Source organism: Panthera leo, chromosome B4 (assembly GCF_018350215.1).
Source record: "Panthera leo isolate Ple1 chromosome B4, P.leo_Ple1_pat1.1, whole genome shotgun sequence".
In the NCBI taxonomy this organism is placed as follows: Eukaryota; Metazoa; Chordata; class Mammalia; order Carnivora; family Felidae; genus Panthera; species Panthera leo.
Window position 1 is genome coordinate 121,102,543 of NC_056685.1, and position 23,532 is coordinate 121,126,074.

Genomic DNA, 23,532 nt, shown 5'->3' on the forward strand with positions numbered 1-23,532 from the left:
AATAGAAATAGAATTGCCATTCCTCATCCTACTTTAATCATGCTGCTACTCTTAAGCTATTTGGAATTTTTAAGTTCCTAAATGCATGTGGGTCCAGTTAGCCTTATTTATCAGCATGGGGAATGGTGATCACCACACTGATCTGAGGCTTCCTGAGAAAGAACCAGCCACCATTTGTACTCTTTTTTCAAGCCATGATGGGCTTGAGAGTTCCCTGATCATGTTATCCTTCTGACTTCTGGGCTATGTTCAAATCAATGTCTATCTGGAATGCTCTCCCACTATTCTCTACCTGTCCACATATGGTCATTACTCAGGATCTGCCTGCTTGAGAGGAATCTCTCACCCATCCTCTGCTTTCACATCCTATGATCTGAGATAGAAAATGGAATTCACATTTACTGGCCCCCTACCATGTGTGTGCTGAACACAGCATTTTACAATACCTCTCATGAAATATATAATATTTCTTATGCTCATTTTGTAAGTTCAGAAACTGAGATTCAGGGAGACTAAGTAACTTTCCCATGATCACTCAAATAGCAAGTGTTAGAGCAGAGGTATAAATCCATGACTATGTCTGAAAATAAAACACACCAACACATCCGGCAATATAATGTCCTTGACCATTTCTTCTAGCATTTTATCCTTCCATGGAACTGTTAGACTTTTCTAGTGTTATTTCACTTTTTTGCATATTTGCATATATCTTCCTAACTAGATATTAAGCTCCTTCATGATAAGAGCCATATATTTATAATTTTTTATCCTCCATAATTCCTTATACAAATAGATACACAATAAATGCATTATTTGATAGTATTTGTTTTAGTAAATAATTCATGTAAATATTTCAAATTATCTGGTTTAAAATATACAGTGCCACTTTGTTTTACTTGATCCTTTTATAACTAAGTATCATTTATCTCTTGGAATTTCATGATACATAAGACTTAAACCTGAGGAAAGTGTAACTAATGAAAGAATTTCAATAAAGACAACTGATGGTTATTAATGATTTCTATACCATAGTTTGACTTACATTTTTGCCTGGAATCTGCTTTTACAGGAAATATATCTCTGCACTTGGGATTGGTTGACACCATAGATGCTGGTCCATGTGAAGGTCCCTCCTATAACAATTGTCCAGAATGTATGTCTTTGCAAAGGGTTAGGATTAAAACTAAATGAAAAGAAACAGAAAACAAATCTGAGCTATCAGCAAAAAAACTATAGAAAATTATCCTAGAATAGTTTTTGGAAGCAAGCAATGTATATCTATGTAAATATGGATACATACATAAATATGTACAAATTTATTAAGTAATAAAAAAAGGTAGAAATATTTCTAGCTTAAGTTCCACGAAATAAAAGTGGATAATTTCAGAGAATTGGAAACTCTGGGTGGGACTGAGGAAAAATGAATGTTCTAATTATTCTGAGATTTTATAAAAATTTTCTCCTGTAGCTTTAGTAAATTGTTATTTAGACAAGTCTGCCATGCTGTAATTAGAGAAAAATATGAAACTAAAAAGAGAAAGCAATAAAGAGAGGGAATTTCCTAAGTGCACCCTAGCAATAGATGTGGTACTGAAATGAACACAAAATTAACAAAATTTTTTGTTATACAATGCATACGTAATTCTTCTCTTAGCACATGTACAGTCAGACTTCTAATTTATATTCAAGATCAAGAACTCAGTTAGATAATGCAGTTTAAAGGCTTTTGCATTCTAAAATTACCATGTCAGTGTAATCATCCTTTCTTAAAATGCTGTGTGCACAAGCTAAATGCTAATAGTGAAAAGTCACTTTATGACATATACTTAAGCCCAAAATATTGTCACAAAGAAAGCTCAACTTCCACATTTGATATGTCTTTTAACTTTTCTTAATGTGTTATCTTAGAAGGAATAATTCTATTCATCTATGATATACAATATGAGCTTGACAAATTTCTGCAAAATTGGCTTTCAAAGAAACTTTCTAAAAATTGTGAAATTCTGCAAATCCATCTCAAATCTTATATTTAAGATTAGTTGAAGAAAGCATTCTAATTTTATACATATCCTGGCATTCTTATGGAAATACAAGAGCCTCTATTCCATTCTCTAACTTTCATATTAAAGTTTAAGAGTTTCAAGGGTGTTGACCCTTTATCCTACAGAGAAAGCAATTACTATATTAGCTAATGGAAATCAAGAGCCAAAAGGACTCAGCGAGCTACTTGAGGGAAGTAAGACAAGATTTAGAACAGCCAATTTAGTGGTTTTAGGCCATATACAATATATATGACAACTATAGATCATACAGAAAATACCAACACAGAATCCTTCTCTTATCACCACCAGAGCAGATATTTTGCCCACCATATTCTCAAACATATCTGAATAACAAGGATACACAATAATGCTTTTCTTATTATTTAATGCTTGGCAGGCTCCAAAGTAAACATCATGAAAATGTCTAATCTTTTACTTTCAATAATCTCTCATCAATGTAAAAGGTGTCACTTCAATGCAGCAATATGGGTTGCCTTTATACACAGTGACAATTAACTTGCAGAAAAAATTATTGGTTCCAAACCTTCTCCCCTCAATCTAAGCCTACTAGGAAGAGATTTGGGAGTAATCAAGATCTTCTGCGTGGCCACTGATTGTTTCTGCTTCTTGGTATCCATTCTCCCATCCTCTAGTAATGGCAACCCAAATATGCTTTGGGAAACAACCATTGCCCCATAAAATAGTCTAAGTGGTTGTCAATACAAAGTCCTGCTCTGCCCCAACTAAGGTATGGAATCATGCCCAAGCTAGGACAATTGGAGGTGCTCTTCCTTGGAATCTGAATCTTGAAGTAGTCATAGTAATAATAGAAAATAGTTGAAATTGATTTGTCATAATTCAACTCATCTCTGAAAATTAATATGTTGTCCCTGTCCAATTTCTGAAAAATCTCTTCTCAAATGTTAGTGCCATTTTCAAAAACTAGAAGAGAGCCACCAAGTAAGAAATGCTTTTCTTTTTTTCTTCTTGCCAGTGATTTCAGCTTGTGTGTCTCAAAGTAGGGCTTCTTAAAGAGGAAATATGCTGGTCCAAGTCAAAATAAGCCCCTTTCCACATTGAACATGATAACAAGAATGACACTACTGAACCACAATGGAAGGTATTTTAAATATTGTTTTAAGTTGTGTGATATATTTGGGATGAAATGTCTAGTTTTCCCACTGGTCTTTCTCCAGGAAACATGAATAACTGCTTAAGATATGCTATATTACACAATCTACTGACACTTGAAACATTAGTCATAAATTTTCTAGTAAGTTTTCTAGAAATAATATATAATTTTATATAACATTTAATACATACATACAATTATGAAATATAATAATAATATACTATATATTGTTGGGGCAATATCAATAGAAAAATTCTCTAGGCTGCTTGAAACAAAAAACTATGAAAATGGCAGCATGATCTTCTGGTGTTTTTCTCTTAAGAAAGGTTTCCTTTTCTTATTTCCCAACTATCTCTTCTCTAATTACCCTACCCTACCCTTTAACCAATTCCAAATTTAAATATCTGGAAGAAAATTACTCTTTTGCTATCAGTCCTTTCTCAGGAAGAAGGACCATTCTAAGTACCATGTAACTAACCAACTGACTGTTTCAACCCCTTAAAGACTTGGTGGAAACCCCTCACACATTAACTTGTCAGCTTCAATTTTTTGTACTATGTTCTTAGAGGTCTATTTGTTAGAGGTCTATTATAAATTTACTATTTCAATAAAAAGATTATTTTTATAGAAAAAAAAGGAGAATTCTATTGATCAGGAGGTAAACAGCAACTCACTTCCAGAAGTTCAATCTTCCACCATTATAGGCATCATTTAGAATAGTGCTGATCCCACCTTGAATCACTACAGCCTGTATAATCACAGATGCAAATCCAGCTACCATGATCCCAACTTGAAAAACATCTGTCCAGACAACTGCTTTAAGACCACCCTTTGAGGAGAAAAGTATATTAGGATTAATGCTTTTATCAGACATTATTAATAATCTACATGCTTATATGCTATGTTGGATAAAAATAATGAAAACATGGATCTGGGCCAAGAGGTACATTCAACATAGATTGTAAGCTTGGGAGAACCTTCAAGAGAAGGTGAGATTTGAGCCAAGCCTTCAGACAGAAGCAGAGGCAAAGATGAAATGTCATCCCAGAAGAGAAAACAGCATGGGTAAAAGCATAAAAAGTCAAAGTACATAGCATGTTGAGTGTAGCCAGATATACATTTTGAAGCAAAGTGGAATGGTATAGGTAGATTGTTGGGAAGAAAATTCAGAGTCAAATTGCAAGAGGCATTTTCATGGACTTTATCCCATAGGCAGGGCTGATATCCAATCAAGTATGCATATAGAAGCTCATACCAGTTGTTGAAGTACTAAAATCATTTTGTACTAGTCACTACCAAAAACTTGCCAAGAGTCTCTCTCCAGTTCCTCTGTCCTTGGCTGAAACATCCCTTCCTGGAGATCCCCATCTTGTAGAAGATCCAGCAACTAAAGTCTTAAGACCTAGTATGTCAGGGATGCCATGAGAGTTGCACCACTGCTAAGAACTAGCATCCATAATAATACCAGTGTCCATACTATATGGATGTTATATATTTTGACTGTAACTCCTACCTATAGGCAATGAGAAACTACCTCAGGTTTTGGAGCCTAGGAATAATATGAACACAACTATAATAATTTAGCAACAGTAAAGATGAATCAGAAGACAAAATTCAGGACCACTACAATGGTTCAGATAAAAGAAAGAAGTTTCAGTTATGATCAATGTTCTATAAAGAATCAAATTTTTCCCCAGATTGAATATTTCTTACAAAAAGTTACACTTGTGGGAGATAAGAGTAGGATATTACACATGAACAATGCGGTTTGCAGAACACAACTACTGGAATTTTCCATTTTGCAAAGCAAGCGGATAAAGTGAAAAGAGAAATAATGTCCTTGACATACCAGTGTGCAGTAGAATGTGCAGACCACACCTGTCGCCACTACTGCACCCCACAGATCAAATCCTGTGACTGTGAAAGGAAAAAAGAAAACGCATGAGTAACTGTGAAACGTGTATAATAAAAATACTTCTCAAAAAATCATCATTAGGAATCTATATCATTTGTAGAGCACCTATCTTCTCCCTACCTCTCTACTCTTGCCTAAAACTAGGTCCAAATCTCATAAAATGTCCCCAAACGAGTGGAGTTTAAAATTTTACTTGATGAGTTAAATGGACCTAGTTTCTACCCTCAGACAGCATCTCTAGATCCAACATTGGCTAAATAAAATACATGAGAAAGCATTTCTATTGTAATGAAGCTAAGAAACAACTTGATATTGTGAGGAAGTTAACTAGACTGAATGGGGTCATAGAATATTGGTCATCATGGTTCAGTAAACACACTATTCTACCACTCCTCGAAATGAGTTGTGCATGTTATTAAGATGGAACCAAGAAGGAGAAAAGTTGTATAATTTGCCACCATTTACCTAAGAAGTGGAGAGGCATACTGTATTCTTTTTAAATGGAAGGATCACAACTCTGCCCACAAATGTGATAATCTAGATAAAATAGACCCATTCCTTGAAAGACACAATGGGCCAAAAGTCATATAACAAGAAATAAATTATCTAAATGGGTCTATATCTATTAAAGAAATTGAATCAGTAATTAAAGACCTTCCAAAACAGAAAGCTCTAGGCTGAGGCAGGCTGACTGGTAACTTCTAACAATTTAAGGAAGAAATTATACCAATTGTCTACAACCTCTTTCAGAGAATAGAAGCAGAGGGAATACTTCCTAACTCACTCTATGACGCCAGGATTTCCTTAATACCAAAACCAGGTAAGACATTACAAAGAAACTACAAACCAATATTTCCCAGGAACACCGATGCAAAAGTCTTCAACAAATTGAGGATCAGCAAATTGAATCCAAAAAAAGTATAAAAAGAATTAAACACCATGACCAAGAGGGATTTATCCCCGGTATGCAAGGCTCGTTTGATATTTTCAAATCAATTAATGGAATCTATCAAATTGACAGACTGAAAAAGAAATATCACATGATCATATCAAAAGATGCAGAAAAAGCATTTGACAAAATCCAATATCCATTCATGATAAAAACTCTCAATAAACTAAGAATAGAAGGGAACTTTCTCAACTTGATAAAAGCTGTCTACAAAAATCCTACAGCTAACACTCTATTTAATGGTGAGAGACTCAAAGCTTTCCCACTAACATCAGGTACAAGACAAGGACGCCCTCTCTCACTATTTCTTCTCAACATTGTACAAGAAAGGAAATAAATGGTATATATATTGGGAAAGAAGAAATAAAACTCTCTTTGTTCACAGATGACATGATCATTGATATTAAAAAAAAAAAAACAACTCCTGGAACTAGTGATTATAGCAAGTTTGCAGGACACAAGGTTAATATACAAAAGTCAATTGTTTTCCTATATAATAAATTAGCCTCAAATGTGGTAACTTTACAATGTACCTTGATTCAAAGCCAAGGCAGGAGCACAACTGGAGTAACTCAGACATGCATTCATTGTGGAGTGGGCATGTAAAATGGTACATTCATTTTGAAAAACTATTTGCCAGTTTCTCTTAAATTTTGTACATGAACCTGCCCTGAGCTGGGTCATAATAGGTGTATGTTTACCTATACTGCTTCCAGGTATTCTCCCACTAGAAATAAAAACGTGTGTCAAAAGAGAATCCCCAGACACACGCTAACAGGTTCTACAAGATGATCAAACTTGGTCTTGGTTATTGATGAAAATGACCCCACTGCTGATGATGGCAATGCTGCTGTAACCAAAGAGATGCTGGTCTTCCTGGGGGATGGTGACATGTCACGCATGGAAGAACTGGAGTAAGCGCTGCCCCAAGAATTACTTGTACAGGTATTCAATACTTTATCTTCATTCCCCCTGATAATACATTCAAGGATGTTTTTCTTCATTTTTGTTAACATTTTAAAAATCTGTATGGCAGGACAAGAACCACTTTCTGAGGGTGATGCTGTGATAAGTAGGAACTAAAACCCAGCTAGTTTTCCTTTTCTATCTAGTTCCATGTTGGCTTATTTTAACAGGACAAGGTAGCATTTGTTGCAAGATGTAAGTAACCTAGTGTTAACTGCATGGTCTGAAGTGTTTGGCTACCTAGCAGATTCCTTAGTAAGACCAAACTTTTTGTAACTGAAGTGTTCTGAGCTATCCCTTGATGTTTAAAAGAAAAATACTGGTTCAAATACCTTTCACCTTCTAGGATCTACTTTTTAAATCTTCTATCCCCTGTAGTTGTCTACTACATGTGACAGGCCTCTAAAAACTAGTATGTTAAACCGAACTGACTTGATGAGAGTCACTATCTATAGAGCTTGTTTTCCAAAGAAAAACATTGTTTGAGGTAGCAAAATTACAAGCCTACGTAGGTATGTTATAAAGCTGTTCAAAAAGTAACTCAGCAAGTTTTGTGAGTGAAAAAGTAGTGCTCAAGTCACATTCTGCTTTGAGGTTGTAACAAATACAAAGCAAGACAAAACAAAACCTGAACAAGAATGATCTTAGAAGCTCTAATTCAGAGTAGCCTAAAACTGGAAACAATCCAATGCCCATCAATAAGAGAATGGATAAACAGATTTTGGAGATGCATATGATGAAATACGATAAAAAGGGGGGAAAATCAGGGATATCTGAACACTGACTTCATATTGATGATATAAAAAAATGATTTTAATATTTTAGATATGAAAATGGTATAGTTGTATTTGCAAAACACATGCTGGTACAAACTTCCAGTTATAAAATACGTAAGTCCTGGAGGTGTAATGTACACCATGGTGACTATAGTTAATAATCCTATAATGCATATTTGAAAGTTGCTAAGAGAATAAATACCAATTTGCTCTCATCACAAGAAAAAGAAATTTTTTAACTATGTATGGAGACAGATGTCAACTAGACATTGTGGTGGTCATTTTGCAATACATACTAATATTGAATCATTATAGTATAATACAATGTTATATGTCAATTTTACCTCAGTGGAGAAAAAAAAAAGCATATCCCTATTTTTAAAAGACCCTGAATTCAGATGAAATGACAAAATATCTCAGATTTACAGGAAAATAATCTAGTGAGTGAAACGGAGTGAATTAAACCAAGAGTTGATCATTTTTAGTGGAGTTAAAGATACACTAGAGTTTACTATGCTATTCTCTTTTTTCTAGTATATGTTTGAGTTTTTCTATAATTTTAAAAAAAAAGTAAAAAGAAAATGATCAGACCCAAAGAATGTTAAGATCCATTTCAGTTAAACAAGTTTCTCTGCAGCATCTGTTGCACAGCCAGTACTATACTTATGCTGGTATATACTGCTTTGGTCACAGTAAAATACACAATTGATATTCAAGCGGTCAAAATGCAGTCTCAGGTCCTAATTCCTAGTGAATGGCACAATAACCTGATAAGATCTGAGTCCTCAATTTCTTCACAGATGGAAAGCAGTACTCTCTTACTGCCATAACTGTACTTTAAAACCCTAAAGCCAACATCTTTAGTTACACTTAAGGCCAATAGGTAACTTATGAAGCTTATAGTCAGCTCTTTATACATGAAATCGACCTACTCATGATGTTGGTAATATTGACATGGAACATGCCTGTCATTCAGAATTCAAGAGCACATTATATCATGGAATTCTTCTTTGTAATGATAGTTATACTTTATAAACTTAGGTTATAATTACTATCTGTCTATCATGAAATCAAGAAATGAGAGTGTGGATTTAGCAGGGTTCTTCCATTTTATATTAACTCACAGGAACCGCATCACATTTTTCCCATCAAAGTCCACTTGTCCATTTTACAAGGCAGTTTTAGAGATAAATTCACATCTGATTGATAAGAATTCAAAGGATATGGGGTTCCCCGAAAGCCTTTTGCAGATAAGACTAACTAACAGGCATCTTTGGTTCAGTAAACTATTCCAGTTCCATGGCTTTTATCTGCCCAAATCCAAAGGGTAGTTTGTTGATCAGCACCATCTTCATACATTTGTTTAAAAGGATACTATAGCCATCTTTCATTGTGTCACTAGGAAAGATTTGATATTTCAAGTCACACAAATCTCCCTCTCTTGAATTATGGACCATGTTAGAAATGGGAAGAAGAAAAGTTTCTCTCCCTGCCAGATTTCATGATGGAACTGAGCTGAGTAACACAGAAGCCTCTTGACTATGGGCTCCTGGTTACAGCTACCAAGGAAGAAAGTGCAGCCATTCATGACTTAGACTACAGGGGGCGTTCATTCTGAAGGAATGGAGCGTGGCTGGTTGGTACATCCAAGATTCACTCCTCAGTGAGGTCTGCCCTCCTATTAATCATAGATCTTTTGGAGCTATTGACCCAGGAACTCAAAGAAGCTGTGAGAGTAAACACTTAAAGCCATCTTGCTCCCCTCAAGTTGATGCACGTTACTGGAGGCATTCTTCCATCTTCCCCCCTCCCCAAGGAGAGAATAAAGTCTATTTAAAAATGAGCCCCCAAATGTGGTGACATAATTGTTAACTCTAAAATGTACCTTGATTCAAAGCCAGGGCAGGGGCATAAATAACAATTCCAGTATAGAGAATCTAGGGGAAAAAGAAAACCAAATATACTGTATGAATTATAAAATAAAATATTAATTTTTTATAAACTCAATTATGAATTAAAACAGTAGTTTCAGTATACATGATAAAATCTGTAACTTGAAAATGTTAGTTAAGTGAAGCTGATTCTTTACCGTTTGTGATGTGGTCATAGATTACAGAAATCTTTTATGGCCAATTTTGTTAAAAATACAGACTTCTCAAAAATAAAAAAATAAAAAAATAAAAAATAAAAAATAAAAATAAATAAAGTAAAAATATGGACTTTTCACATGGTGCTCAGTGCAGATAGTCATTGATCCATCAACTGAAGCTTGAAATCAATTTTCCTCGATCTAAACAATTAAAAGGAAAGAAAAAATACAAACCTAAAAAAAAAAAAGATGGTTCCTCATTCATACTTCAAACTATTGTTAATCACTGCATACTTAATTGGGAAAAACAGTAATAATTTTGGAAACTGGTTTCAAAAAGTTTGCATGCTAATTAATTAAACAAAACTATAAATTTGAACTTAAAAAAACCCTGAAAGCCAACAAAAACTATATTCCATCTTTTTGATATTCTATATTATTTTTCATTCATATATCTAACAAATATTTATGAATCTGGGGCACAGTAGTATGATAAATGTGGTCTTTTTTTCTCAGGATATTATTTTCACTGCATTAGATTTTTCAAATACTGTATATCGTATCCTGTATATTCATATATATTCTATGTGATTTACTTTATAAAAACATATGGTTCTATGATTCTCTATGATTCCATGTTTACTCTATAAAGACAAATGATGAAAAAAGCCATATTATGTAGTATTTGAATGTTTGATTATACTACATGGATAGGTCAATGGAAGTAAGTCCTTCAAGAGGGAGATGGTAAAGCTTTCCTCTTTTTGTAGTAATGAACTTTCCACAGTCATTATCCGGACCAACTTGAAAATTTGAAAACGTGACCACAGGCCACCTTCTTGACACTTGTTCCCCACTTTTCATCTCTGTAGGCATTTCTAAAAATGATCCAAAGAGGAACTAAACAGTTGGTAAATGCAAGATACTGGCCTCAATTCTTTGTCGGAATCTCTACCAGACCCCAAAGGGCTCCTTCCTTTTACACTGGAAGTGTTAAGGACCAATCTAAGTTATGCAATTTACAGAGATAAAAAATGGAGTCAAGTTAAATAATTTACAAAGGCACTCTGTTATGCTATAGCAAATGCTTAGGGTTGTTTGTGATTGGAGAATTGAATTACCAATAGGGATGAGAATGAAAACTCCTTCCCAGATCTCCATTAACAAACCCATCCCTCCAAAAAGCATTTACCTGTCAAGAGGAAGATCGATATAAATGATGTGACAATAATCATGACAAGCCTCCAGCAACCTGGATGAAGACTGGGAAGTGTTCTCTGTCATTCACTGCTTGGCAAATCTTTGCTTTCCATTTGTGTCAATCAGTAAATCTATATTTGCATTTACTTATATTACCTGACTTGTACTTGGCTTTAAAAACTCGAGTGCATAGTTCTGTTGTTTTATACTCGATGACCACTTCAATTAGGGCATAAGTTTCTGCTTTTTAAAAGAGAGCACTGATTCACTTTTGTGAGCATGCTTTCAAGCAAATGAAATTATTTCCTAGTGTCTTCCTATGTCAGTTAATTTTTACAAACCTGTACTCAACAAGTTGCAAAACACTATGAAACATACTACTTGTTTTCCCTTTGTTACAATTCCTACCATCAGCTCCTACAGCTCCTTCAAATATCTTTGTCATTTCAGTAATGATGACATCTCAGTCACTTTGGTGGGCAGAAGCAGAGGTGGGAGAGGAAAAAGCATGTGCTCCTGAAGCAACATGACTGTTAGTTGATTAATGTAATACTTAGCATTCACTTGAAACACTCTGTTTTCCAAGAAGTGGGGCATTTGCTGAAACACGGTTTAATGATCTTAAGAGTTGATGCTGTATAACAGCAAGTGTTTTTGCTTTTTTGTCTCCTATTTTCAACATCTCTTTCTTATGTTTCATTCATTTACCAGATAAGCTTGGCCCAGATGCCTTAGTTCAAACATTTCAGATGACAAAAGGTAAAACAAACTAATGGAGAGTAACTTACCGTTAGAACAATGAAGAGGACTGTTCCACAGAGACGAACATATTTGTTAAATCGAAGCTCTAAATACTGTTTCCAAAAAAGTGAAAAATGGTTAATATGTGAAAACTTTATACTGTTGTGAAACATCAGCTGCTCAAGAAGTAAAGGGGTTAGAAATTTAAAGCAACCTCATAAGATTTGTATTCTGTATTCCTACTTTACTACTCTTTTTATATATATATACGGCAAAATTAACTCTTGTTTTAAAGTGCAGGCCATTAGGTTCTAATACATACAGGACAATTCCATCACCACCAGAAAACTCCGTTATGTTGTTCCTTTGTAGTCAAACTCTCCCCCTACCCCTAAACCTTGGCAATCACTGATCTGTTCTCCATCCCTAGTTTTGACTTTTCAAGAATATATATAAGTGGATTATATTCTGCATTTATAGAATGAGCAAAGTGCCATTCTCCCCTTTGTCTTGGTATGTACTTTAGATATTTCCCTGATCCATTTTGGAATCAACCTTTCCCACTGCAGGCAATTGTGATGGAACTGCCTATCAAGGTGCCCTGCCTCTTCTGACCAAGGGATGGTCATATGACCCAAGTTCAGGCAATCAGCTTCTCTCCAATGGATACTTAAATCTTAGAGGCATAATATAAAGACAGAAAATGGCTGGAGCAAAAGAGGACTGATCCTGACAGTGGCCTGAAGAGGCCATCCTGGCTTCCATCCTTTTCACAGCCTCTTTGCTCATCTTTTCACTCTCTGATGGGCTACCCCTGTATCCTCCCAAATAAATTATTTTTTATTTAAATCAGTCTATGTCAGTTTCCATTCGGGGCCAATGAACAACTGCCAATTCTTCCTACTTTCCTTGACATCTTAAAATATAATCTGCTTATCTCCTATAGTATATGTCATAATATATTATAGAGTTAGAGTCATAGAATTTTAGAGCTGGAAGAAAGCTAGGTTCTCATTCTTTAACTTGAATATTACTCATGTAGAGAGAATTTTAAAGCTGAAAACAAGTCTTTTCATAGAGCAGGAGAAAAGAAAGAGGAAGGAAAAATTGACATTAAGTAATAATCAGAGGCAAGGACACGAGATATTTTTGCTCCATAAACACAGGTGACAGTTATAGAGTGCTTGCTATATACACTGTCCTTCCAACAATTCCCAGAGGCCAGTACTACCAGTCAGAGCAGAGGGCACTGGGGTTCAGAGAGAACACCAAAGTTGCAACCTAACAATTCTCACAGCCACAATGCAAGTCTAGAACCATTTGATGCCGAAATCTTGGCAGGGAACCACTACATTATTCCAAATAAATAGGCAAACTGACCATGTCTCTAAGACTCAGAGTGAGTGGGTGGCACTGACGCATGGTAGGACCTTCAAAAAACAACTAACAGGTAAAAAACACACAGCACAGCATAGTTTTGTGGAGGAGTTCCAGCCCTTGACCCAGTCCCAATCATGACTCCACAAGCTCGGGGAAGTCACTGGAAATCTTAGGCTCCTCCTCTTGAAAATGAGGATCACAGTACTAATTCTTTCCCCTCTTACTTTGCAGGGTTTTGGAGGCTATCAAGTGATATAAATGGATGGGGAAATATTGTAACTTGTTATTCAAAAGTAAGACATTAAAAATTGGCATCCAAATCCACAGATAAATATAACGCATAATTATAAACATACATATGTATTCAAAATAAATACATATGAATAATATATATAAATACATATAATTCACAAAAATACATATATATTTAGGGATTATAGGTTATATATATATACCTAGACAACTCAGTTCCAACACATAGATTTTGTGGATCCAGAAAGATCCTGAAGAAGTGGTGAACGAAATTGTATTCCTGCATTACATTCTTACCTGTGGGTCTGGAAGTGGCTAACACCTATCAGGCCTATACTTTAAAAGCAGTGATAAATAGATAACAGATATGCTTCTGAATAGCCAATTCTAGCTAAAGAAATATAAGTTAGGAAGAGATTTCATATTTGAGCAAGAATACCAGGGTATATCACCCAGCGCTGGACTTCTTATTCTGTGTAGGTGGTGCCCTCTGAGGCATATATAAACAAATAGAAAAGAGTTACAGGAGAGTGTTTGCTATGGCCAATCGTCAGGGACAAAGCATGTTATCTTAACTTCCCTGACCCCAGCTGCTGGGCACCCACCAGTCATGCAAGCTGCCAGCGTGCCCACAACTCTGTGTGTTCTGTTCTACTTCCCTTGTTCTCTCTGTACTCTTGTAAGCCCTGCTTAAGGGTTATAACAGACTCACCAGAGGCTTCAGAAGCAGCCAGTATGCACCACTGCACAGCCTCTAGGCATGTGTCTACTTTGCTTCACACTCTTATGTAGCTTAACTTACTCTGAGTCTCTCTGTCTGCAAAATGGGGCTCTCTTAGCACTTCCCTTATAAGGATTGTTTTAGTATTGAGTCAGATAACGTATGTGTGTAAACCATGCAGCCCAGTGCCACACATGTATTAAGCATTCAGTAAACATTAACTTCTTGCCATTTTTAGCTGGAACTCTGCTAACAGCCTCCACCGCTGGAAACGTATGGGTAATCTGTTTCTGGTTGAATTAATGCTGCTGTCCCGAGGAGGCATGGGTCAGTGCTTATGAGAGGAGCATTCATCTCTGGGGACTGAAGTCCTCTTGCCAGGTTCTTCAAACCCTTTCTGAGTTTTGGAGTTGGTTGACTATAGATCAGAGCTCACAGACTCAAACTGCCTAAGGACTCATAAAGTAATATACACAAGTGGATTGGCCAGGTGTTCATATATTAAAATGTTGGACTATTCCTCACATCCACTAAGAAATATGTCCTCTCACATCTCTCTCAAAACCAAGTACTCCTGGGGCGCCTGGGTGGCGCAGTCGGTTAAGCGTCCGACTTCAGCCAGGTCACGATCTCGCGGTCCGTGAGTTCGAGCCCCGTGTCGGGCTCTGGGCTGATGGCTCGGAGCCTGGAGCCTGTTTCCGATTCTGTGTCTCCCTCTCTCTCTGCCCCTCCCCGTTCATGCTCTGTCTCTCTCTGTCCCAAAAATAAATAAAAAATGTTGAAAAAAAAAAAAAAACCCAAGTACTCCCTTCACCCTGTCCATGTTCCCTTTTGCATTTTTGAGAAAGACAAAAATGCAGATAAAGATTTCTCTATCATGAGAAAGTAACCATGCAGCTACGAGAATTAACAGGAAGTGAGAACAATGGCTGTAAAACTGGGAATTGATCATGGAATTCACCCCAGGGAATGTGAGCCCAGTGTCACCAGGCTTCTAAATTTTCAAAAGAAGCTAGAATCTGGAATTGTATTTGACTTCTCAACATCATAAATGCTAAATTAATTTTCTTTCAAAACACTTTAAGGGTCAAAAAAAAAAAAAAAAAAAAAAAAAAAAAAAGAAAAGAAAATTAAGATTGGCCTGGGGCAGCCAGTTTGTTAATTTTGAGCAAAACAAATTCCATTCTGCTCCCTTCTGGGATGATGACTGAACTCTCCCAAACACAATGACCAGAGTGAGTGGAAGGCATTGCTGCCCCAGGGGTGCCTCACCCTGGATGGCATCACCACAGCCCAGGCAGTTTGTCACTAACACTTGTTGTGCCATTGAGGCCCCGTAGCCAGCACCAGTTGAACCAGCCTCACTAGGAAACCACCTTCCAGTGGCTCTGGACTGGAGCAAAAGGTACCTGAACTTAAGGCTAAGAATGAGTGTCAGAGCCCTCTGGATAATGACCTGTGCGAGAGGAAACTTCTGCAGGTTTGCCCATGTGCCTCGTGGGTTAGTGCCTGCATAAAGAGACCACTAAGGGTGCTGAACTGCACCCCCACCCCGCTCACATTCAACAGTTCTTTAAATTAAACCAAACATTCCCTCCCTCTCCAAAGCCCTTTCCTGCAGACAACTGGAGAAAACCTATAACCAATGGAGCTGTGCAGCAGGAAAGATGGTTTTATTTATTGATTTAAATTGGAGTTAGTTAACATACAGTGTAGTATTGCTTTCAGGAGTAGAACCCAGTGATTCATCACTTACATATAATACCCAGTGCTCATCCCAACAAGTGCCTTCCTTAATCATTTTTCCACTGAGAGAAAAGGCAGAACTGTTTAAGAACCTTTCAGCCAAATCTTCCTAGCTATCCCAAGATAACCATGTCTGCTACTGTCACCACAAATATTTATGGCCCACGTTTTCCCAGCACTCACCCAGCCCCCGACACTATTCTGAATGTTATCCTTGCATCATCTCATTTAATCCTCCCAACAACTAGATGAGGTAGTTGGTATTATTACTTTCATTTTGAGATGAAAGAAATGGGCACAAAAGGTTAAATAAATCATTCAAGGTTACCCAGCTAGTAAGGGGTAGACTCTGATCTCAAATGTAGGTACTGGGACAGGAGTTACAGCACCTTACCCACTTGGGCATGTGCCTCTGGAGGGTGTGTGTGTGTGTGTGTGTGTGTGTGTGTGTGTGTAGGGGCAAGGAGGGGAGAGTGCGCAAATTCTTCCCAGACGATCCTGGGAAAGTGAGTGGTGCCTATGGACCTGGAACAAGGGGATTCCTTTCAAGGAGGAGAGGCTGAGATTTGAACAACTTACCCTCCCCCAGATAAAAAGTTTTAAAATCTTTCCCCTTGACTCGGAATCAAAGATATTAAAGCAGAAAGCGCCTTAGCACTAATCCAAATCACTCCGTTTACTTTGGAAGCCTCTCTTTGTCAGTGAGCTCCTGAGAGCAAATTCCAAGATTTTTGTGGACTTCACAGGACACCTCTCCCCAAAAGGCGAGGGCAGAGGAGGTAATGGACCTGGACAGGGAGATATTTCGATGTGGTGGTGAGTCTGCCCCCAGGAAAATCCCTCCAAGAGCCTGAAAATCCTGCCCCCTCCCCTCCCCCCCAACCCACCCTCACCCTTTACCTCGTAGGTGCTGGTAATTCCCAGTTTGTAGAACACCGGGAGGAAGACCTCCGCGCTGATGGCCACCACAAAGAAGTAAGTGATGGCAAAGATGCTGAATATGGCCCCAAAACGGTAGACCTCCGAGGGGGTGCCCAGGACGGTGACGGCCGACATGAAGCTGGCGGTGAGGGACAGCGCCACGGGCACGGCTGTCATGCTGCGGCCGCCCATCAAGAAGTCCTTGGAGGTCTGCTGGCCGCCCCCCGCGAAGGCGTAGTAGATGCCGATGGCGGCGGAGATGAGCAGCATCGCGGCGAACACCACGTAGTCCCACACCACGAAGGTGCCGATGCTCCGCGGCGCGTCCATGGTCGCTCGGTCTCCCGGGTCCTGCGTTCCAACCGTGGCCCCGCGGCGCACAGCTTTACCTCTGCGGCGGGGCGCTCACTTCTTATTCCCCGCGCCGCGGGCGCGGCAGGCGTGGCGCCCGCGGGAATTGGAGGCGTCCTCCAGGTATCGGTCCCCGCCGGCTCCGAGCGCCCCGCGAAGGGGGGGACGTGGCTAGGCGCGGAGGCCTCTGCACCCACCGCAGCCGGCCGAGCTCGTCTAGCCACGCCAAGCCCTCACCGGGGTGCCGGGCTCGGGGTGGCCGGGGTCGCCGAGCGCCGCGGACACCTGGGAGAACTGGCGCCTCCAGCCGCGTCCCGCGAATCCGCCGGGAGCGCTGGGCCTAAATGTTACCAGGTGGCACCCGAGGGGACGCACCATTTAAATAAACAGGCGACCGATGGGGGAGCGCGGGTCGAAGGTCAGTTGTAACACTTGTACTTTTCGCTTTCCGGTTCAACAGTCCGGGTCCTTACAAGAAGATACACCTGGGGTTTTTACATTGCCTTCTTTGATAACTTGATGGGCGTTTCAGGTGACAGTGTGCGGTGAGCTGAGGTTCCAGTCCTTAGGCAGGTAAGCAATTACAAAGGAGAGGAAGAAATCTGTGCTATTGGTGACTTTTTCTCCTTTAAAGAAAATATTATTTAAATTTTAGTTAACATACAGTGCAATATTATTGGTTTCGGGTGCCTTTTCATTCAATAAACATCTCCGATCCCTACAATCTCTCCTAAATCTGATAGTTTCTATTGTATTAATGGTTTAAGGAAGACTTAAACCCTGTGACATATAACATGCTTGGTACTTTATACATTAACTAATGTAATTCTTACAATTACTCTTGAGGTAGGAACCATCTCCATTTCTTAAAGGAGGAAACTGTCTTAGGAAGATTAAAACACTTGCCAGGAAATGGTGGGGATTAAGATTTTTATTCAAGGTCTCATATCAGAATTCGTTCTTTTAATTGCAATGCTATGCATTGTAGAACCCAAATGTAGATAGGTGTTAAATATAGGCATAAATATGTACACTTAGGTGAAGACACCTGAAAGCATATGGAAAACAAGGTCATTTCCAGTATCAGTACTCAGGACATATTTTAAGTGGCTTCCCTTGAAATATTACTAACAATACATGACTCATGCTTGTAAAGCAACATGACTCCCAGGTTTTTCCTCTGAAATAGACCCTCCAGTCAAGTGTGCCCTGGCATAGGTCTATTTCAGGCCAAACTTGTTCATTGTCATACATCTTAATAATTTACCAGGTGATCCTTCATAAGCAATCCACAAAATGCATTTAGCCCAACCCAGAATGTAAAGAAAACTATACCAGGTTTTATTTTTTGTGAACTGGCATTGTTTGTATAATATTTTTAAAGGGAAATAAAGAAGGAAATGGAAGCTAAATCCAAGTAATTCAATCACTTACACAAATATGTGGCTTGGACTTATGTCCCAACTGTGTGAAATTTACTATCTTTGCACTTATGATTTTCTCCTGTTCTCACTGCCTGGCACTCAAACTCATCACGAAACAGCATCTTACAAGCTTTAAGGTACAGCATCCACTGTATCTAGGGCTCTTCCATCTCTGCCCAGAACTACAGTGCTTTACTTGCAAGGACAGCTCCTATCAAGACTCACTGAGCACCACCAGTGAACCTCACCCCAGTTAGTGTCCTGCCAGAGGACTGAGATGACATGGTCTCTAGAGGTGATGGGCTCTGCTTACATAAAGAGGTGCTCTGGTAGTAGTGGAGAGACAAGAAGTCTTCCCATCTACTTTTTAGGCATTTCCTTTTCAAGTGGATCACAAAGTATGTTTTTAATCCAGTTAAATGTGACCTCCTAGCAACTCAGCCTACACTATCTAGCCCTTGACTAGCTCTCAGGCATCTTTTCCTATCACTTTTTCCCCCCCTACTTGGTCTACTATCTTTTCACTGTTCCTGGAACATGCCAAGCCTGTTTCTATCTCAGGACCTTTGCATGTGTTTCATCCTCTGCCTTTAATGTTCTTCCTTCAGATATTATCATGACTCCCACCCTCACTTCATTCAGGCATCTGTGCAAATGCCACCTCCTCCAAGAAGCCTTCTTGACCACTCCATCTGAAAAGTGTATCTATCACCTTCTACTCCCTTACCTTGCTTAGTTATTCTCCAAATACTTTGTGCACTCTGAAATTGTTCTGTCTTTACTTTGTCTTCTCGCACTGGAATAGACGCTCCATGAAGGCAGGGACTTTATCTGTTTTGTTCATCACTATATTCCCTGGGTGTAGAACAGTCTGGTACATAATAGTCATCTAGAAAATTGTTGACGAAGGAAAGGATTATTAGAAAATCCTCTCAAATATATTGACTCAGGCCTATTTTTAATGTTTCAAATTTCATCTTTTTCTATGTTTTCAAAGACATTTGGAGGAGGTTGTGGTGCAGACCCCCCTACACACACATAGTCAAAAATCCACGTATAACTTTGACTCCCCCCAAACTACTAATAGATTACTATTGAGCAGAAGCCTTAACAGATAACATAAAGTTTATCTACACATATTTTGGATGTTGTACACATTATATACCATATTCTTACAATAAAGTAAGCTAGGGAAAAGAAAATGTTATTAAGGAAATCAATAGAAAGATAAAATACATTTGTAGTTCTGTACTGCATTTATTGAAAAAAAAATCCATGTATAAGAGGACCCACAAAGTTCAAACCTGTGTTGTTCAAGAGTTACCTGTACTTATAAACACATAAAAGTGTATAATATGCCTATTTATGTAATGCCTTGCAACTGCACAGTTCATAAAAGTTTTATAAGTATATTCACATTTAATATTTTGTGAAAAATGGTAGTTTAAACTACAATAAGTACATATATACTCCCCCCCAATCCCCTTTTTAGTGTTTTTTAAAATTTATCAAAATATCTTTTCTCCCAGAAAATCATTTGGTGGCCCTCAAAATCAGTCGCCTGCTACATCTGAAGGCCATAGACATAGATATTGAGAAGTGGGCCAACAGAGCCAAACAGATTTCCCCAGACTGAAGTTAGGATGGAATTTTTTTTTTTTTTAGTTTATTTATTTATTTTGAGAGAGAGAGAGAGAGAGAGAGAGAGAGAGAATGCACAGGAGGGACAGAGAGAGGGGAGGAGAGAGAGAATCCCAAGCAGGCTCTGCACTGTCAGCACAGAGCCCAATGGGGAGCTCAAACATGAGATCATGACCTGAGCTGAAATCAAGAATCTGATGCTTAAGCAACCAACTGAGCCACCCAGGCACCCCGGGAATGAACTGTATATGACTCACCTCATGTGACTGGGAAATGTTTATTTGCCACCTATCCTAAAATAAGGAAACAAGAATGGAATTTATATTGAAAATTACAGCATTGCATGATTAGTTACTTTACTGCTTTTGGAGTAACGTTATCGAATATGGGAATTTTTCTGAATGGCCTCTGTAATTTTTTTTTAAAGCAAAATAGCTAGAGGGAAGCCAACAAGAATGGAATGATACATGAATTATTTTCAAGTGGAAAAAGGACCTTGAATGCACTATTTGTTATAGCTCATGTGAGGATAGAAGCCGGTCAAAGAGTTCCTGAATTTTCACAAGTAGACATAACCATTCCTGTGTACCTTGCAACACGGCCCCCAATTTTTCTCTCCCCTCTATGATTCCTTTCACTTGTAAATGATCTTATCCCGTTTCTTCATATTAGAATCATACCCATAATTTAAGGTGGACTCAAATTGTCAAAGTTTTTCATGAAATGTTTTACTACTCCTAATCCTACCTGTTTCACAACCAGCTATCTTTCCTTCTTTAGCCCTCTTAGCATGTTTATACTCATTTGTTGGCCTTTATGGTGGTACAGTATTGCAGTTGTTTTGACCAAGGCTCTTAATGCAGGAATATCTTAAGGATTCCATGAGTCCAAAAGCAGGAACTGGAAAGCCATCTACATGCCTGCCTCAGTTTTTCCTCTTTCTCCAGATGCCTTCTCTGCATTGCCACAGGTACATGGTCAAAAATGTCCAACCCAGGGTGTATCTACACTTAATTCAGTAGACAGCAGAGACCCATGAGCACCTTTGAATTCTAATTTTAAATTACTGGGAGAGGGGCGCCTGGGTGGCGCAGTCGGTTAAGCGTCCGACTTCAGCCAGGTCATGATCTCGCGGTCTGTGAGTTCGAGCCCCGCGTCAGGCTCTGGGCTGATGGCTCGGAGCCTGGAGCCTGTTTCAGATTCTGTGTCTCCCTCTCTCTCTGCCCGTCCCCCGTTCATGCTCTGTCTGTCTCTCTCTGTCCCAAAAATAAATAAAAAACGTTGAAAAAAAAATTTAAAAAAATAAATAAATAAATAAATTACTGGGAGAAGAAATCCAATTGGTGCAGTTTTGGTTACATGTTCCTAGACCTTTAATCCAATCATCTCTGGCCAGAAGGGAGAGATTCTCACTGTAGGCTGCACAGATTCACCTTGAGGGTAGGGAAGGGGGACTAGTTCTCCACGTAGGAGGATGGTAAATTCTGAAAGGTGTCTCCTTTATTAAATGTCTGTGTCATTTTATTATCTCCTGTGGGTGGAAGATAAACTCCTTGGAAAAAGGGACTGTGCTTGCTCATCTTTATAAACCTCCAGACCCTCGCACTGTTTATTGCTTAAAGAAAATGCTAAACCTATTGTATTGATCACACTTGACAATGCTTGTTGGCATGAGAATTTCACCCAAATTTCTAAAAGTGAAATCTGGAAATCTGAGAGTGATCTTATTGGATCCTGAATCTAGATTTACTCATATGCTTACCCATAGGAGGTTGGGGTGGGTGTGGGGGTTCTTTTCTCTTGTTTTTGAGAGGAAAAGTAAAGGAACGTGTACTACCAACATAAGTCTTTACTGTCTGCCCATTCTTTATTTACCTTGAAATCACGATCACAGTTACTAGGAGGCCATGAGAATATCCTTCTGAAATGGCAAAGGAAGATAAGAGCACACAAATTCCTCTACAGAGTACTTTCTTAACATCCTTCCACTTGGGAGCACTGAGTAAAGTTGGAAATTTCAGGTGAGTACAATTGCCATTGTCATCACACGGCTTGAGTTAGGACAGATGTATGAGTCAGTACTTAGCATCTCTACCTGCACACACATCTTCTTTTGTTCCTTTCTTAACTGGGTGTCACTCTAACCAATTCAATGTAATCAATTCTGAGTTGTAGTACTAGGTACTTTTATCAAATAATGGAATCAACCAACCCAATAAATTTAGTAGGAAAAGTTTTAGCTAATGTCCTAGCCTGCTTCCTGCTAAGTAATAAGGTCTATTAAACTCCTCATATCTCCTACTAGGAAAACTGCCACACACCTTACTAAGGCCAACTTTTGTGCTATCTCAGCCCAGATCCTTAGCCTGGTTCTCTGGCACAGAGATTTCCCTCCTTTTGCTACTTGATTTTTGTTGTTTTCCCCAAATCTCAACCTTTCCTGCATATGTCTCTTTCATTGCAAGTAATCTCAAGCCTTCTTTTGGATACAGAAAGTTACACCCAAAGAAAGAAAAAATGCAATAAAATCTATTCATTGCACATATCCCCCAGTACATCTTAAATCACCACTGAAATGGCATCAAAGGAGTAAACAAAGGTGTCAGCCCAGAAGGACAGACAGAAGGCAAGATGGGATGACTGCCAATAAAAGGCTTACCACAGTTTTAGAAGAATGACTGCAAACAGACAAGTAAGTGGAAAGTGACTTAGGTTTCAGCTTTCTTCACTTGTGAAATACCTTAAGGTAAGGAAGCCGACAAGAACAAAGCAATTTGTGCAATAATACCCCCAGAAAAAGTCAGAAATCAGAGGGGCCATATACTTCTAAAGGTAGGGATATGAGGTAGAAAGAAAAACCAGAAGACATATAAGGAGTGTTTGGGGACTAGCAATAGTGCCTCTCCCTTCTCCTTGGTAGAAAACTACAGATACCATCTGGAGAGGTTAAAGTAAAACAAAAACAAAAACAAAAACAAACAAAAAACAAAAACCCTCTGCCTAAGGACACCAATCATGGCTAAGGGCTAGAGTGAGGCATTTTCCTAGAAGATAGGGATTAGAGAAAGTTTGTCTAATGAATGGTGAGACACCCTCCCCATGCTTTTCCCTACTAGGCTCCCAGCACGTGGATTCCCAGATTTGTATACTTTCTCAGGCAGGACTGGAGAGAATTTTTTTCTGAAGAAACCAAGCAGCCCAAGAAAATGCTGGCATTTAGGGGTTCCATAAAAAAGCAGAGCCCCCACCTGAACATCCTAACGTGAGGGCCTCCCATTAAAAACTA

General features: G+C 38.5%; 1 protein-coding gene across 1 annotated transcript in view; it reads right to left on the reverse strand.

Annotated features, from left to right (window-relative positions):
- SLC5A8 (solute carrier family 5 member 8) overlaps positions 1-17,160 on the reverse strand; it is a 53,306-nt gene extending 36,146 nt beyond the window's left edge. The window contains exons 1-6 of the mRNA XM_042944660.1: positions 16,810-17,160; positions 11,858-11,923; positions 9,666-9,717; positions 5,024-5,091; positions 3,849-4,003; positions 1,043-1,183 (exon numbers count right to left, since the gene is read on the reverse strand). Of these exons, the coding sequence (XP_042800594.1) occupies positions 1,043-1,183; positions 3,849-4,003; positions 5,024-5,091; positions 9,666-9,717; positions 11,858-11,923; positions 16,810-17,160 (833 nt within the window). The remainder of the gene's footprint in view (positions 1-1,042; positions 1,184-3,848; positions 4,004-5,023; positions 5,092-9,665; positions 9,718-11,857; positions 11,924-16,809) is intronic.
- Positions 17,161-23,532: the final 6,372 nt, after the last annotated feature.